This window comes from Nansenia antarctica, assembly GCF_963989245.1.
Source record: "Nansenia antarctica genome assembly, chromosome: 9".
Classification (NCBI taxonomy): domain Eukaryota; kingdom Metazoa; phylum Chordata; class Actinopteri; order Argentiniformes; family Microstomatidae; genus Nansenia; species Nansenia antarctica.
This window is the reverse complement of record NC_137679.1, coordinates 21,489,220-21,506,597: the sequence shown is the minus strand read 5'-3', so window position 1 is coordinate 21,506,597 and position 17,378 is coordinate 21,489,220. Positions and strand designations below refer to the sequence as shown.

The following is a 17,378-nucleotide window of genomic DNA, read 5'->3' as shown; positions in this document are numbered from 1 at the left end:
GAAAGAATGACCATGATGGAGAGAAACATACAGTGCTGCTTGAAGGTTTGTGAACCCTACAGGGATGGTCATTATTTTTGTATAAAATATTTAAATGAACTTTATCTAAACCCCAATTCGTAATAAAGACATTCCAAGTAAAGGACACAAACAAAAAAATATTATATATTTTTATTGTTTATTTAACGAAAGTGGTTTATTTAACAAGAACTCTGATTTCATGTGTGCAAAAATATGTGAATATCACAATAGCTTGTGGCACCTCCATTAGCAGCGATAACTTGAAGTAAATGTCTCGTATAGCCACTATTCAGTCATTTGAGTGAGGCTGGCATGAACTGCAAGCTTCAGGTCAGAATTTAGGTCAGAACTTTGACTTGGCCAATCCAAAACACAAATCTTCTTTCTCCTGAGCCATCCTGGGGTAGATTTGCTTTAATGCTTTGGGTTGTTGTCTTGTTGGAAGACCCATTTTCAGCCCAGCTTTAGCTCCTTGACTGATGGCTTGATGTTCTGTTCAGGAATCTCCTGGTCTCAAAATTCATGGTTCCCTTAAGCAGGCCTAGATCTTGACATTCCCACCACCATGCTTGACTGTTGGGATAAGATTGTTTTTGTGGTAGGCGAAGTTGGGTTTTCACCAAACACAGTGGTTTTGATTGTGACCCAAAAGGTACATTGGTCAAAATCTTTCATTTTAAATTATTTGTCTCACGGTGGACTGATGGAGCTTAAATCTTGTTAAGATTATTTTATAGCCTTCCCCAGACTGATACTGGTGCTCTCACCCTGTTCCTCTGGAATCTCCTTTCCTCTCGGCATGGTGTGTTTTGCATTCACCTGTATGGGTAACACAAAACTGACCTATTTATCAGAGTCCCACCCAAAGTCTTCCCTAAAGATCTCTCCATTGATTCATTTGGTACCCACTTATTTACCCACCTAATTCTACATATCTACTTGATTAAACCAATGCAACTTGGGGTTCACTTATTGCACCTGCCCTCATTTCTTTATAATTTAGTTTTTTTTTTTTCTCTAAACATATGGAATTGGTAGATATAAACCTGTTATATCAGATTTAAAAAGTCTGGTTCTGATTAAATAAATATTTCATGGTAAAAACAAAAAAAATCTATAATTGCACAAGGGGTTCACATACTTTCAAACAGCACTGTACATAAAACAGCCTTACACTCAACAAGATTTGCACTCTTTCCTTTGTTTTTGTTGGTTTTCACATTAGGGAAACTAGCTGTGGGCTTATAGTCATTAAAACACACGTTATTTCCTCCCTGCTGTCTGTATGAAGACGTAGTTCAGTCAATATTGAGGGACTGAAATTGAAATGCCATTGTGTTACGAGACTGGAAATGACATGCAGGGACACAGCAGTTCTTTTCTCTGTTCTCTCCCTCATATGAACAAACATGCCCCTCTCCTTGTTGCATTCATTGTCTGAGACCATAATCATAGTTTTTCAACAGATTTGCTTTCAATAGTTTCAAATGGAATATATTTGCTGTTGTTCAGCCCTACAGGATGTGTCATTGCCATGTAGTGAGGTTGAGAGTCTGTCAATGTTCTCAATGGAAAGAAAAATCTCAACCCCCGAAAATGGAGATGGTGAAGTTTCAAAGCAGCTGTTTCTTCGTTAAGGACTGTACTGTACTAGTGTTTCACATAACAGACGACCAACAGAAAGGGACGTGAATGGATCCAAAAGGAGTTGTGTCCGTCTCAAAAGCACATAAGCAAATCACCAAAGACCAGAATAAATGAAGGCTTTACATAGAGGATAAGTCAGTGTTCATTGAGCCCTGGGCAAGGCAGTTGGCAGACTCTCAGGTAGAACCAGACGCCCTGCCCACTTCCCTCTTCGTACCCCCGCCTGGTGTGGCCCTCCCTGTAGGAAACGTCTGCATCCCACAAGGAGCTATTCATAGCTCAAGCGAGGAGTGGCAAAATGCCATTCCTGGGGAGTCCTCCTGCCTGACTGGCTTTACCTGTCTCTTAAGAGACAGAGGGCAAGGCAGAGAGAACGCAAGAACGCCAAACCACAGGGAGGCTTCAGGCCTCCAGCGGAGGGGACCAATGTCGGCAGTGTTACAGTGTTACAGTACAGGCTTCAGGTCAGGGTTGAAATGGGATGGGCCGCTGGCCGGTGGGGAACATGAGGACACAATGTGAATATAGCAGCTATCTGCAGGAGGCAGGAAAGAGAGGCCAGGTCTAGAGGGCCTCAGATAAAGAGACAAGGTTTTATCATGGGCTGAGCAGTCCAGAGGAAGAGACACCCAGTCAGGCAGCTCCCCCCAGAGATCTCCCTGTTCCCCTCCCTCCCTTCCTCCCCTTAGCCTCTGTAATGGAGGACAGTCTGCTTGCCTTGCCCACCACTGGGAACCGTGGAAACATGGCACTAGTCACTGGATGTTAGCCAACCTCTGGGACACCCCCTCTAGAGCAGGAAGTAGAGCAGAGTGGGAGGAGTAAAGGCTACTACTATTCCTAACACAATACGCTGTGTGTGTTGTCAAGATGCAGGGAGTATAGATCTCTGATACATTATCATATATAGATACTTTAATCCATACAGCTAAAATGGAAGAGAGGGAGAGGCAGGGAAACACCTCAAACTGTTACAGCAGCTAGTGCCGTGATGGCAGTAGACAAGATCGATTCTATTCATTCTGCTGCATTTTTCAGAGCACAGGGAGAGCTTCCAATATATCTTCTTTATTGTTGGGAAACGTAGGCGAAATGACAGCATGCAGAGAAACACATGCCATCAATTAAAACCAGTAAAAAAACAGCTGCTTTCAAACTTCACTGTCATAACAATAGGGCTTTACACTCTTGTCTAAAACAAAAGAGCAACCAAAATGACTATAACATATCAGCGTGTAAGTGTAAGTGGTCACCAGCATTGCTTCCTTGTTGCCTGGGCCGCTCAGATCTACCGTGAGAAAGCTGACTTGTGTTTCTAGTCACAGACATGCCTCACTAATTCAGGCACAGGGCACAGCGAACCTTTCAGGAAAAAAGGCACCACTGTAAAAACTGCTGTGGTCCCAGACAGTCTGTGTTACACACACACACACACACACACACACACACACACACACACACACACACACACACACATGTTCCCTTTAGTGTTCAGGCACTATGGTCCACAATGGTCTCATATTATGCTTTACCAAGCTCCTCTATTTAACACCCCTCCCCCACCTCCCCTTCCCCCACACCTCCCCCCAGCCCCAATGTGATGGTTCAGAATGGCATATGTAGCCTACTATACAGGCCCACTACCATGTCCCTCCCCTGGCAACTATTCCCCCCATAAACCATATACCCCTCTCCACAGTAAATAAGAGTGAGCAGAAATGTAGACTAGCTGAGTGGAGGGTTTCTAGGGCAAGAGAAGCAGGTGTAAGTCTATGAATGGCAGGCCTTGTCCTCCCCATCTCTCCCGTGGGCCTCTCTCAATAGCCTGTGAAAAAAGGCTCACACAAATCAGCTTTTTTTCAATCCCTCTAAAAAAGAAAACATCCCTTATTTTGATAAAAATGCATCAGTTCCCTATTAGACCACATGTTAAGAAACCTCAATGGATCAACTCTGTGAAATAGTTTCCAGGCTGCAAGCTGACACTCTGAATGCCACTGTGCTACCACCAGCTCTCAGTCAAAGGCTGGTCATTTGCCACCCTGGTAACTCCTTCGAATTAAAAAAAATAAATAAATATGTAAATTTCCCCCCGTTAACTCTCCCTTTAAGCATTTTGTTATACTCTGTTGAGATACTTTATTTTGTAGCACAAAACACACATTGAAATTCCAGTTGAAGTGGTACAGAAAGTGTTCATTTGTGTTTCAAAGCACAGAGTTAAGGATGAGACAACCCTCCTGATACTTTAATTCTGCGGTTGTCACCTCCTAGCCAAGCAGGGTACCGTAATCATTTCTCAATCCGTAATCTGCACATTTACCTCAGGGTCAACATCAGCAGGGCATCTTTGAACCGCTTTGTGGATTTTTGTCTTTATTCATATGTTAGTTACTGCACAGTTTATAGTTTCCGCCAGTCTTCCTGGTGTTCCTCAGTGCTTCGCCCTCACTGCTGGTCAGTGTCCAAACACGCTGGAAACACAGGACGTCCTCCTCAGTGCAGGCCCAGTCCCTGCCTGTGGCCCCTACACTCTCACTCCTCCAGTCTTGTTACACAGTAGAACTAAGGCAGCGGGGCCAGTAGGTTTGAGATGCTCTGACTGGTTGCCCCTTTAAGAACCCATGGCCCTGTAGAGTCAGTGGAGAAGCTCCTACTGTAGGACACTGATCAGACACTCTGTGACAATGCAGAAGGTTTTTTTTTCTCTCCAGTCTATCCATCTCTTTGCATCATCAATGACCTATACAGGCCACCATAGATTTGTGGAATTTGTATAATAGACAGGTTTTTTCTGTTTTCACTGTACCAAAACTACTTGAATCATGAAACGTGAGAGGCCATTGAACGCAGCTTCAGACATGTCCAATTTTTACTGTACTTTCTTTGTCCTCAGTCAGACAACAGCATTCACATGAACTCTGTGGAATAAGGTGTACTGTATACTATACTGTATAGTCTCTTCCTTTGTTGTTTTTATGTATATTCTTGCATATTGTCAATTTTCTGATGTTTTTTCTTCTTATCTGTTTTCTGGTCACAGATGTAATTATTATTTCAACAATTATTGAGTTTAGTGTGTCACAGCATTTTGGACTATATTGTTTTGTTGCTATGCCATGTCTTTGGGTAGAGGCACCATTGATGTTTTCTTGAATTAGGCAGGGTGTATTTGAACATTATGAAATTGCTGCCCCCCAAAATGATATCCTGTTGATTCAAAGACGTTGAATGCTCATTTTAATAGCTGGATGTGTTTGTATTTCATTCAGTTATCCTAGGTTACCTTGAGTCTGCGACTTGGGGGAAGGCAGGGGTTGAAGATGAAAAGGGAAATCTCCTGACCTCTACATGATTTTAGAGTATTGTGTAACTGATTTTCTTAGATTTTTTTTTTATTGATTTATTTTAAAAATGTGTTTCATAAGCATAGAGACCACAGCATTGTGAGTTAGTAGTGTATTCATTTCTTATTTTCTTCATCTTTTATAGTTTGATGTCTTACTTAATGTGTTTCATGTCATGTCTTTCCAAAAATGCATACCTCTTTCAATTATTGAGAAGTTGAAGTTATGATTTTAGCCTAAAAAGAATATTCTGAATTCATATTTTTAAACATACAAAGACTTGGCCAATGTTTATATAATGGGTTATAAACATTTAATTGGTAGTTAATTTGTCCTTGTAAACCAGAAGGACATCCTTTTAAAGAAAGTATTTTTATTTGGACTTGATATTGAGTTTCATTTGATTGGTCTTTTATAGGGTGCACAGTATACGATATGTTTATAATTTGGTTTATGATGCATTGAGAATACATCAGACAGAATCTGGCCTATCTGATTGATAGGCCTTGGGATGTGACACACATTATGTAAGGATTTGCTTGATCATAAAGTAAATGCATGATAGATTTAACTTGTGTGCCAAAAGCATAGAGTGGTAATTCCATTAAGACGCTACAAAGTTTGAGGACGCAAAGTACAAACTCATATTACTACAAGACATTTAACAAACTTGTACAGTTTTATAAGTGTGTATATGTTTTATGTATGTACAGAATTGAATGAAACAGCTTTGTGTGTTAGATATGCAAATGTTTTTAAATTAAGATATTTCATTTCTGCTTTATCTACATAATTTTTTATTATCTAGCTTTGTATTCATTTGTTTTTTGTTATTTAAATTTTTTTGCTGTACAATACAGGAACAATGTATAATGGTTAGTTACTGGTATCTCTGAAATAACCATGATCTTCATTACAAATGAATGCCCAACCATTCCAAAGGATTGCAAATGCATTTGATATAAATGTGCTGCTTGCATCAAACCAATGCATCAATGCTTCATTTGTTTTTTTTGTATTTGCTTTACAATGTACTCTTCTTTGAATGTGAGACATCAAGTTTTACACATTGTGAGTTATACATGTGGTACTCTTCTCAGCCGTTTTCACTTTCTTTTCATGCAGCATTTTACTCTTTCTTCTCATAGACTGAGCCTGTCCAAGTAAGACACACAGTCATACCCCAAAGCACCCAGACTCAGAGGGTGACATTTGAAAGGTTGCTTCCTGGTATTGTGTGTTTAAGTACAATTTTCGAAAATAAGTGAGCTTGTCTTCCCACTTTATGTTGGAAGGGTTGAGATGTTCTTTAAGGCTTTAAAAGCTTTAAGGCTTTTTCAAGGTGGAAACAATATAATGTTGCTGGGTGCTTAATGGAGCAATGACGAAGACCACACCTTAGACTGATTAGACAACAGTGCTAGGTTACACAAACCTGTCAGTCTAAAGTTGTTACCAAAGGCCTGAAAGGAAAGGATGAATGTTTGTGAACTATGTAACATACCACGGTTGGAATTCAACCCAGTTATAACAGTCAGTCAACATGTCATGTTTGAAATGTCGAGTTTGTCACTCAACATGTTTCTTAAAGCCATGGACCTTTTCCCGAACTTCTTACAACGTAAGCAATCTCTTTATTCAGTCGCTGAAGTGAACAGACCATTTAGGTTCCAAATGTGAACAAAGCCAGCTTTGAACATGTCAGTGGTCACCAGTATGTATTGTATAGTGTATGTAGAATCCTAGCCCAAACACAACATTTAAGGGGTTGAATAATTCATTGGTGTGACTTTCGATCATCAAAGACAGTTATTTCTAGGGTTGGCCCTAACCCTAACCCTGAAGGCCCCCACTGCCACACACTGTGCATCGTAATGCCCTTGCTAGAGAGTGCCCTTGATTGGACTAGCATTTTAGGTACTAGATAGATGCCTTATGAGTGATGACATAGCACTGTGGTGCTTTCCCCCCAAAGGCCCATGGGTGGAATAGTATGCTGTCCTGTGATTGTGTGCTTGCAGGGGGAAATTCAATCATACACCTGCCATTGTCTATATATTATTGAACACTAGATGCTACCTTCAAAACGAGCATGTACAGTATGTGTAAAAGATGGCTATGGAGTTTATCGAACCATTTGCCTCTTCTAGATAATCAGTGGCCTCTGTTCCTCACTGTGTAAATCTTCAGTTCAACTCCCTTGACACTGAGAGGCCACTGATGAAAAGTACAGTATGTGTAGTCAGTTTGGTTTCTTTGGTCGTCTGTGGGGTCAGATCTAGACCAAAGGTATTAGATTGAAAGTAGCGGGGCATGTGGATGCTGTTAGCGAAAATGATGTCTGTGATCACCAGCTGTGAGTTCTGGGGTCTCGATAAGTAGTCTGACGCAACACCAGAAGCATGGGCTTGTTGGTTTTTGGGGATTCCCATGATGTCAAATTACCCCTCAGATCACCAAGTCACTGAATCTCCCTTGTGACATTGTGGAATTCCTGAGATATGTCTGCTGATAAAAAATAAATAAAAAGAAGAAAGTCATGCATTAACCTCCCTCACATTCTTTTCTATCGTTGTCGAAGCATAAGCTAACAATGCTTATAATAAGTGTAGGATATTGCAGCATTATGCATCATTTTGCCTGTTACGTTTGATTCAGCATCCTTTCATGCTGTCTATGACATCCCCCATCCAGTACCATTGTATGTTTTAAATACAGCCTATTTGAAAGAGAGAGACTCTAGCTGGGCCTTAGGCCTGTCCTCCGGTCCACACCTCTTCTGTGTGATGTTAACTTGCCTTCCTGATACCTCTGTTTTTTCTTCCGTTCATCACCGTCAGATGCCTGTGGTAGGGACGTCAAGGTGCTGCTCCTCTCCCTTCGGCAGCACCAGTGTAACTCGCTCTGTAAAATAACCCTTATTCAACTCTACGGCCAGTTCAATTCACCTTCATGACCTCATCTTAATAACTGCCGGGTATCATTGTTTTTGTTTTGTTTTTTGCAATCAACCAAATCACTACTCTCTCAAGTATTACAGTTGTACAGTTCCATGAATTCTACAGACATTTAATGTGCTGGTCTATGGTTGTTCTGCTGTACCTTCTTATGACATAATTTTTTACGTTAGATGATATATTGTGACTATTGTCCTATGCAAATATGAAAAATTAACAGAATTGTTAGATAATGTATGTTGTCATAACTTGTATGCATGAAATAGTGAAGTTTACATTTGGAAATAAATTCATAAATAAGCGGCATTTGGTCTGTTTGTAATTCTCTGTCTCTATCGTTTCTTCCACTTCAATGCTGTTCGATCACAGAGCGGATTGGATTCTCCCTCACGTTCAGTTCAAGTGGAAAGTGTTATTTCCCCTCTCATCAGATTCACCTCACATCTATGTTATTGTTGCTGTCAATCATCTGTCACACATGCATGTAGCCTTAGTTTCAGGAATGGGGAAAACAGTAGCTGGTATAGTGAAGTCAGTGTGAGAAGCCTACTGCAGGCGAAGATGGTGGAGGTAGAAACCAGAGGACGGGCTCACTGTAATACATGGGATGGAATGACAAATGAGCTTTGATACCTTTCCTCATTCCGTGCTATGCATTTCAATGAGTCCATTCTCCGATTTCTACCTCCACCAACTTCCACTGGCCTACAAAAACTGGAGTTGGTTCAGCTCTAACATACGTAGCTCTTATCATAAAAACAACCCTTGCCCAGACTTAATTAGGATATCTAAAAACATTTGTTGAGTAACATATCAGCTGACTACCCCTGAACAGGGACCTTGGACAGGTCTCATATCAACCCAGCCCCAGACAAGGCCCAATAGAGGAACCAATCCACCATTCTGGCCCATGACATGTGCCACAGTATCAGCAGAAAGTACACCTTGTTCCCTCACTGCACCCATGCAAATATTGACTGTACAGTAACTGGTGGGGTAATAACAATTGGCAGGTCACCAAATGCTGCTGATTCCTTCCTTAGTGCCTGGCTTGCAAGTGTGCCAAATTGGCAAAGTGAGGTTTGGGAAAATACTACATTTTTTACAAAGATTACAAGAAATAATGTACAACGTCCAATTTCTGCCATGACACCTTCCCTGTCCCGTCGCACAGGCAGTATTTGTATTGGCTCCCTCACCTCCTCCAATGCTCACTGGCATGTCCTCCCTCCCTCCCTCCCTCCCTCTCTGCCTAGTGTGAATCATTCAGTGTAGAGCGTAACAGGAAGGAAGAGGGCACTAAAAATACTTGAAGAAGCGCCCGGTCTGCTCTCTGCTCCATCTGCACACCTCCTGTCTCTGGGCAGGTCTGAACCACCAACATGCCAAGCCAACCCCACAAACAAGCTGGCACCCCTGGCACTGCCAGAGGGGTTTGTGTGTGTGTGTGTGCCATCATCTGAGCCACAGCCCTCAGGACATTTTCAACCTATTCTACACACACCCCATTCCATTTATTGTATTTATCATTTTGACACTGTCTTTTATACTGTGTCTAAGACCTGGTTTATCACGGCAGCATAACTGAGCAATGTTTACTGAATCTTACTGTGACTTTCTGACATCTCGTAACCAAACACAACCCTCATACACGGTTGTTGTCATAGAAATTACACCCGTTTGCTATTTGAGAAGAATGACTTCGCTCTGTTTTAAAATGTTGTGCACCGACAACATTTTGTGAAGAATCAACAATAATCTACCAACACTCATGGGCAGTCATTCACCTATACTGATACTGTGCTTCTTCACAACAAGGGTAGATAATATGCACCAAAAATGTTCTTCGGTTTAGTAGGGTGCGTGTGGTAAGCACATTTTCTCTCCCTCAGTTCAATCACTTCTCTTCAGTCTCAGGATGATCCATTTTCCCCTCCACAGTTAATTATGTCCCTGTGGATGCCGGGGGCAAAGCAAAGACAGTTATATGAGCTCTGAGAACTTAGCGCAGCTGATTGGGACTTTAGTGGGTGGAGGTGTTTCTCTCCACTCAATACAGAGGATGTGGGGGTGGGAGGAAGTCACTTTGACTGATTTACTGTATTTAGTTATTTACCTTAATTTTTTTTAATAGATATTAGAGTAGAATATTCTGGTGATGTATTCTGTAGGTGGAATAATACCATTCCAATTTTTCCATTTCAAGTGCCTGTCTGCGATATGGAGAGAATCCGTTTGATGAGTATGTGTCACAGTGTGTAGGTACTGTGATTGTGGGGGAGAAAGAGAGAGAGAGAGAGAGAGAGAAGGAGAGAAGGAGAAAGAGGAGTGGGTGGTGGTATTACCCAGTGCTTTGTGAAGCACTAGCCCAGACACACTCAGACTCAGCGTGGGAGACTGTGTGTAGGCCCGGGTGTTCTCTGACCTGCAGGTGTGTAGGCGTCACTGGCTGGGAACTGACTCACTGTAGAATGTGGGCAATAAGAGAGAGAGAGAGAAAAAGAGAGCGAGAAATAAAGAGAGAGCGAGAGAGAGAGAGATAGAGTGAGAGAGAGTGACAGAATGAGAGAGAGCAACAGTAGCAGCAAGTCCCCTCCACACAGCGACCCATGTGTGCAGCTCCCTCTCCCTCCACGCCAAGCCCCAGAGGGCAGGCTGGAGGGCTATGAGATGCCACCCACTCCTGGCACTAGCCCATGAGCTCAGAGTGGAGGCTGGCACTGGCCATGATGAACAAGGCTCAGCTGTGGGTAGAGAGCTCAGCACACCCACTCCCTGCAATACTAGACCAAGGACACACACACAGGGGAGCCCTGTCTTAAACACTGTCCTGTCAATGAAACTGATCCTAATATACCGTCAATAAAACACCACCATTGGCTGTGACTAAAAACACTGTAAAAGATCAGCTTTACAGGAAGTGTTTATTTGTTTAGTGCCCAACTGCTTAGAGAGGGCATCTCAGGCAACCATGTTATACCCATTCAAATGTATAATTGGTCCTTGTTTAATTTTGAATATCTTAAAGAGTGGTTTCATCAGCTTAATCATCAATATGTATAAGAGTCATCCATTTAGTTAGGCCTCCTCAGATGAGAGCTGATTACATGAGAAAGGGAGACAGATGCATCTGGAAGTGACATGAAAGCAGGGTTATAATTAGTGTTTTTGATAAGCATCTAGTTGGGAAATTACTGCCATGCAAGTGGCAACATGGATTCAGGGCTGTCTGCTAACAGCAAGTGTGCCAGGCCTGCCAAAAGACTATTGCGTGCATCTGATAGAGCTCTTTGTTGCTCTGAGCAGCAGGGAGGACCCGTATGCAAATTCAAAGTAAAGAGAATCCCCAAAAAACTGAAAGACAATCCTCCCTGTCTCTTTCAGCAAGTGTTTTTGAGTAAGAGGATACACAGAGGTTAGAAAACATTAAGTACTAAGAAGTGATATACCCGATGCCATTGATCATAATACTGAGCATAACATTGATGGCATCATCCATATTACTTTCATTGTCATTGTCCCAGAGCTGTTGTGACATGCTTATGAATAAGAAATGTCAATATGTAACTAATTTCAGATTTTTTTAATTTAAAAAAAATATGTCACAAATGAAACCGTGAAAGTTGTCAGGTTCATAAATCATTACATGTGACTCTCACCCAGCATCGACTGTGACTTGAGCCCCCTGCGGCTAGGGGCACATTCTTAAACTGAGAGCTGATTCTTAAAGAACACACACTTCCCACACTACTACCACAGTCACAAGACTTGACTCCTCTCCTCACAGAGACATTCACTTCATCCCACACATGCAGACTGCTGCCCTCTGAACAGCCCTCTCTTCACTCTCTCACTCCACCGACACAGGAAGGACAGGCTGGGTGGGGAGAGAAAACTAACTAAAAACAAAGACAGACTCCACTTCCTCTCTCTCTCTTTCTCTTGTGTTACTTCTCATTCCTTGAGACTCTTAATCCTCAGATAATCACACATCCGCACCCTGACACAGATTCCAGACTTTATTGACAAGTGCTGCAGTGTCAGAGTGATAGCAGACAGTTAGAGGAGGTTGGGGGAGAGAGCCTTAGACAGTCACACAGTAAACTAGGTCATGTGGGAGAGAATCCTAACTGGCTGTGTGCGGTGATTGATAGGTAGCAGGCCTGTCACCGGGCTCTCACATATATGTGAATATGATGGATAGCAGCCCTCTGCTTTCTTAAAATGTCTGCTTGTACTGCACATCTTCTGGGTGTACTGTTCTTTAGATCCATATTTGAGCTTTTATTTGGTGTAGAGTAGGGTATTTGACATGTGACACTCACTTGGCTTTCACTATAGGTTTCAACATTCAGACAGAGAGGATCCTACACATGAATGGACTGGAGATATTGTATGGTTTGTTTTGCTGAGCTGTTTCCCTGTGGCAATACTTCCTTTCCCAATGTTTGGGCGACCCCTGAGGAAAAGGGCCGAGTTGCAGAGGTACAGTTGTGGAATGCTGTCCTACTTGGCAGTACAGTACACTCCCAAAGCTCCAAACTCCTCAACCTCAGACCGGTTTAGTGGGATTCCTCCCCCTCTTTTTTTCTATTTCTTTTGAAGTATGGAAGTATGTACAAAATGGAAAAGTCTCATTTTAAAAAATTACGTTAAGATGAATAACCTTTTCCATGAATTCTGGCCATTGCGGCAACCACCAAAAATGTTTTTCTCTATAAATACAGTACCATGGTCACAGCGATCTGGGCATGATCCCTATGGATGTTTGGCATTACAGGCTAAGTCTTCAGTTTTGAAGCCAACTTAAACATTATTAGTGTAAGCACCCACAAAGAGATTCCACCATTGGTGGAATGTACCAAAGAGGAATTAAATGGAATATTCCTGTTTAGAAAAAGGTATACATTGCTACAATGGTGTTTGCACTCATCGGTGCAGCAACGTTTTCAGACCAGCCTACGAACTACAACTTTGGGTCTAAATCTCATCCATTTCGTCAACATTTGCATCAACATAACAAAAGACAGAGACAACTCATTTGTAACAATAAACTATTCTTGTTTTCTTTTTTCATATTTACATTGGTACCTAATGTGCAAATTAATAATTTAAAGTAGTGTAAAACTCTCAAATGAATACAAAATCATATCTTACAGTTCTAAATACAGTGAGAGTCCATGAACTGGTCACATAGAAAGGTAGAGTAGGAGGAACACTGCGGTGTGTGGAGTAGAAAGGCGGAAGTGAACTGAGGAAGCAGTGGACATCCTTGGCCAGGACACACACTCACTTAAGGATAGCGTGGTATCCAGGCATCACCAGAACAACACATAAACACAGTATACAAGTACACAGCATCTTTACAGAAGTCATGTAGTAGAATGAGCAGAAAGCACTTTCAGGAGCTGTGTTAGAAGCCTGCTGATTGGATAAAGCACTAATGATATCACAAAGGCTTGTGGTGCTCTGAGTGGCAGGCGCTTTTATGGCCTCCTGATATGACAGTTTTGAACAGACAATCTCATATTTGACCGGTGACATATCTACATGTCACCACATAGTGCTAGTAGCATGATTTCACACTAGTGTTGTGTGTTTGTGCAGAGACACAGACATTTAATTATACGTCAAACAAAGAAGACATTTTACATTACCCGCAACTCCTCTCAGTGAATATATTTCCCCACAAAATACTGTATAATGGGAGTTTGAGCTCATGATCATTTCCAATGATTTGTCTGACATTTAACTCGTAATAGGTGTGTCAGAGACACATACCTAACACATTGCATACTGTACCTGAGAACCTATTCACTCCCAGGGGGTTAACGTCGTTTGATCAGTTTTTGGAACAAAATGTACTGTACATGCTGTGGTTTTGTCTAACACTGCTAATGGAGACTGTTGTTAGTGGAGTTGCTGTAGCTTGGCAGTGCTTGAGAGAGAGAAGGTCCACACTAAAGGTTGAATCCTCACCTGAGATCCCAGCATCGGATGTGTTACACACGTGGATCTGAAGTTAAGATTCAGCGCAAAGAGCAGATCTTTTTTCAATACTGCACCATGATACTCATGTATCTGTATTCAAATCCTCATACAACAGTAAATGTGAGGTTGCACTTCGACATAATTCCATATCAATGCAAAAACAAACACACACTGTACATTAGATCTATTGGCTGATAGTATGGATGCATAGACAAAAACAGGGAGGGAGTGGGCTTTAGAAGTTGCTAAAATCACCAAATTATTGCTTTTTAAAAAGTCACTACATTTAGTAGTGCACTTGCCTCCCTTTACAGATATTTTTTATGCAAAACTAAAACACAAAATTCTATAAACAGACCTCAAGGAACTAAGTAGTGACATATTGCATTCAAACCGATTGGAGTGCGTGCCCATCTACTACCAAGATTAACATATTGTTTCATTTCTCTCAAATGATTCAATTACTCTCCTAATCATTTTCCACTCTACAGAAATACTGCACAGGAGATGGCTTTTACTCTAGAACAAGTAAAAGATCAATGAGACGGAAAAAAAAACTAAAATAGCACAATCTCTGGCCAAAGCTGTAAACTGTTTCCAGTTGCACTTCCTCCATCATTAAGTAACAGTGTTCTTTGGCTAACAAGACAAAAAAGGTAACAGGGACACAAGGACAGTGTCCGTCAACAGAGTAGGAAAATGTATGCCATTATGTTGTACTAAATGCAGAGTGCAGAGGGTGGTGTTGTTTCTCGCTGTCCTCCGGGACTGTGGCCTTTGCTTTGCACCAGCTGTCGCCTCACTGGCTGTTGTGGCTGTATGGACTACCCGGGCCTGTGCACCTTGCCCTCTCTCTCCCTGCGTTTCATCTCCTCCCTGAAGCAGTAGGAGCAGTAGTTCTCTGTCTCCGGCCTGCCGTAGAAGGAGCAGTTCTCTCTCTTGCAGCGCCGCTGCTGAAAGCCGTACGTGGGGCACCCAGAGCTCCGCCCTTTGGTTTTGTCTTGGTTGAGCCAGGTGTGTGATGAGGGGGGGTCCTCGTCGGCGTACTCCAGGCAGTCCCGGATGTCGCCTGCGTCAAAGCCGTTGGTATAGGTGTGGGACTTGTGTTCTCCGGGCATGTTGTAGGGGAGGGTCTCCGCGGCGTTGGCGGTACGGACCCCGGACAGGCGAGCTGGGCTGTAGCTCTGGGAGGACAGAGAGCGGTTCTGCTGGGGGTACGTGGCGCATGTCTTTAGGGTGCCCACCGCAGGTTTATAGGGCTCTCCCTGGAAGTTGGAGGACTGGACGCTGACGTCCCGGAGGTGGATCACACTGTGCCTCTGAATAGGCGGCGTATGGCTGTAGTGGGCAGACACGGGGACGGACACGGGGACAGACACGGGGACGGACACGGGTCTCTTAGCACCGTTGCTGGGGGAGCAGTACTGGGCAGGAGCTGGGGCTGGGTGTGTGGCTGTGGCCGGGGCTGAGACTGGAGGTGGGGTGAGCGGGGGGACGGAGACAGGGGGCGGAGGAGGTGTGGGGCTGTTTCTGCCCTGCCCCTTGAGGGCCAGCTGGGGGTTGTTGTGGCTGTGACTGTGGTGGGGCAAGACAGGGGAGCAGCTATCTGGGGGGGAACCGTCTGACCTCTCCCTTTGGAAGCCACTCTCCTGTTCCGGTTTCCTCAGGGCCGCCCCGGCGGGGCCGTTGGCCGGGGGCTTCTTCTCGCCCTCTTTCCTCTTCTGCTCCTGCTCTTGGCTGAAGCGCTCTTGGGCGCTGGCCAGGTAGAAGTTGATCATCTCCTCGTGAAACTGGTGACGGTGGCTGGTGAGGAGGAGGCCGGCGAAAATGAACTTGCGCTCCCCCTGCATGGCCGCGCGCAGGATGTTGAGGCTGAGCTTGACGTCGGTACTGTACTTCCAGTTGTCCAGCGTCTTGTCTCCTGAGGTTTTTCCTGCTCCCTCCAGCCTCTCCACGGGGGAGGAGCCAGCGGGTCTGTCTCCGTCTGTGGGGGAGGGGCTAGTGGCCTTCTCCGAGGAGGTGGAGCTAGCCGACTGGCCTGACTCCTCCTTACTCCCCTTGGTCTTAGACTCCTTCTTTTTCACTTTCTCCCCATTCTCCCCGCCGCCGCGACCGGAGCCAGAGTTGGACTTGCTCATCTTCCCGTGCACCAGGCCGCCCAGGCCTCCCATGTTCTTCTTCAGTTTGATGCCCAGCGTCTTACTGAAGCTGCCCAGTTTGTTGGCCACGGAGTCGGCCCGGTTTTTGTCCTTGTCCTTGCGCTGCTTGTCCTTGTCCTTCTCCTTGCTGGGCTTGCCGCTGTTCACGTTTGAGTTGCTGCCCACGGACTCCCGGTCAGAGTCTATGGACTCAGCCAGAGATTGGACATCCTCACCTGCAGACGCTGTGGGAGACTCTGGCTGAGCCAAAGGAGCCTGCAGTCCACACCACAGAGAGAGGCTGTGAGACACAACAAGAGACCCACCATACCACCCCAATGTCCTTCTATCTATGATACAACCATTCCAGCACAAGTTGGAATGAACATTTTGACTATCAATGGGTTCAATTAATTTAAATTATATAATTGCATTCATTCACAACAAACACATTAATCAATTTTCCCTCTGGACAAATCAGTCAACATGTCCTCACTAAGATAGATGAATTATAGTTAGTAAATGGGGATAATTACATTCTGACATCGACAATAAAACAAATATATTCGGGGCCTGCATTTGATTTGAACGCCATCTGAAACTGGGACAAAAATAAATTCAAGCCAAAATGATTTCCCCAAAAAAGAATTACCCTGGTTTCTGATGGAATTCGAATCCATGTTACATTCATGTAGTTGTGCAGCAGATTGAGTTTGGCTTCCAGAGACAGGATGAAGCTGAAAGGGAGGAAGGAGAGAGACCGTGATTATCACCCATTAATGTTCTGACTGCCTACCTCGTGATGATTTCAAAACACTTGAGGATTAACAATTGGTTCATGTCAGAGCTTCATGACAGATGTGGTTCTGGGTCTGGCTGTCCTGTGAATGAACAAAGTCATCAGCTTAGTTCCCTCCAGAGTGCTTTCCCTACAGTGATGAATATACCAAAAACAAATGAAGCAACCAGGAGCCTAAGCACTGAGTTATATCTGTATTTCACAATTACCAATGGAGGGACCACTAATTACTGCCTATTCATGCGATACATCAGGAACAAAATGAAGAGCTGAATGCTTGAAATGTTTGGAGCATATTTCATAATGAATTCTGTGCATAGAGTACTGTAAGCCTACAGAACAAATCTGGAGATTTCGGAAACAAGTTCTGTCGCTTTCCCTCCAGTCCATTCATACTCCAGTCCACCATGTTCCTGGATTAGCTGAAGCACCTGACTGGCAGGAATGTGAAATGGACACCCTTACATAAACTCATTCC

At 43.5% G+C, this 17,378-nt stretch overlaps 1 protein-coding gene across 1 annotated transcript in view; it reads right to left on the bottom strand.

Annotated features, from left to right (window-relative positions):
- Positions 1-14,787: 14,787 nt before the first annotated feature.
- otud7a (OTU deubiquitinase 7A) overlaps positions 14,788-17,378 on the bottom strand; it is a gene marked incomplete at its 3' end in the record, with an annotated part of 24,816 nt that continues 22,225 nt past the window's right edge. Inside the window, exons 10-11 of the mRNA XM_080539324.1 lie at positions 16,754-16,838; positions 14,788-16,377 (exon numbers count right to left, since the gene is read on the bottom strand). Of these exons, the coding sequence (XP_080395450.1) occupies positions 14,788-16,377; positions 16,754-16,838 (1,675 nt within the window). The remainder of the gene's footprint in view (positions 16,378-16,753; positions 16,839-17,378) is intronic.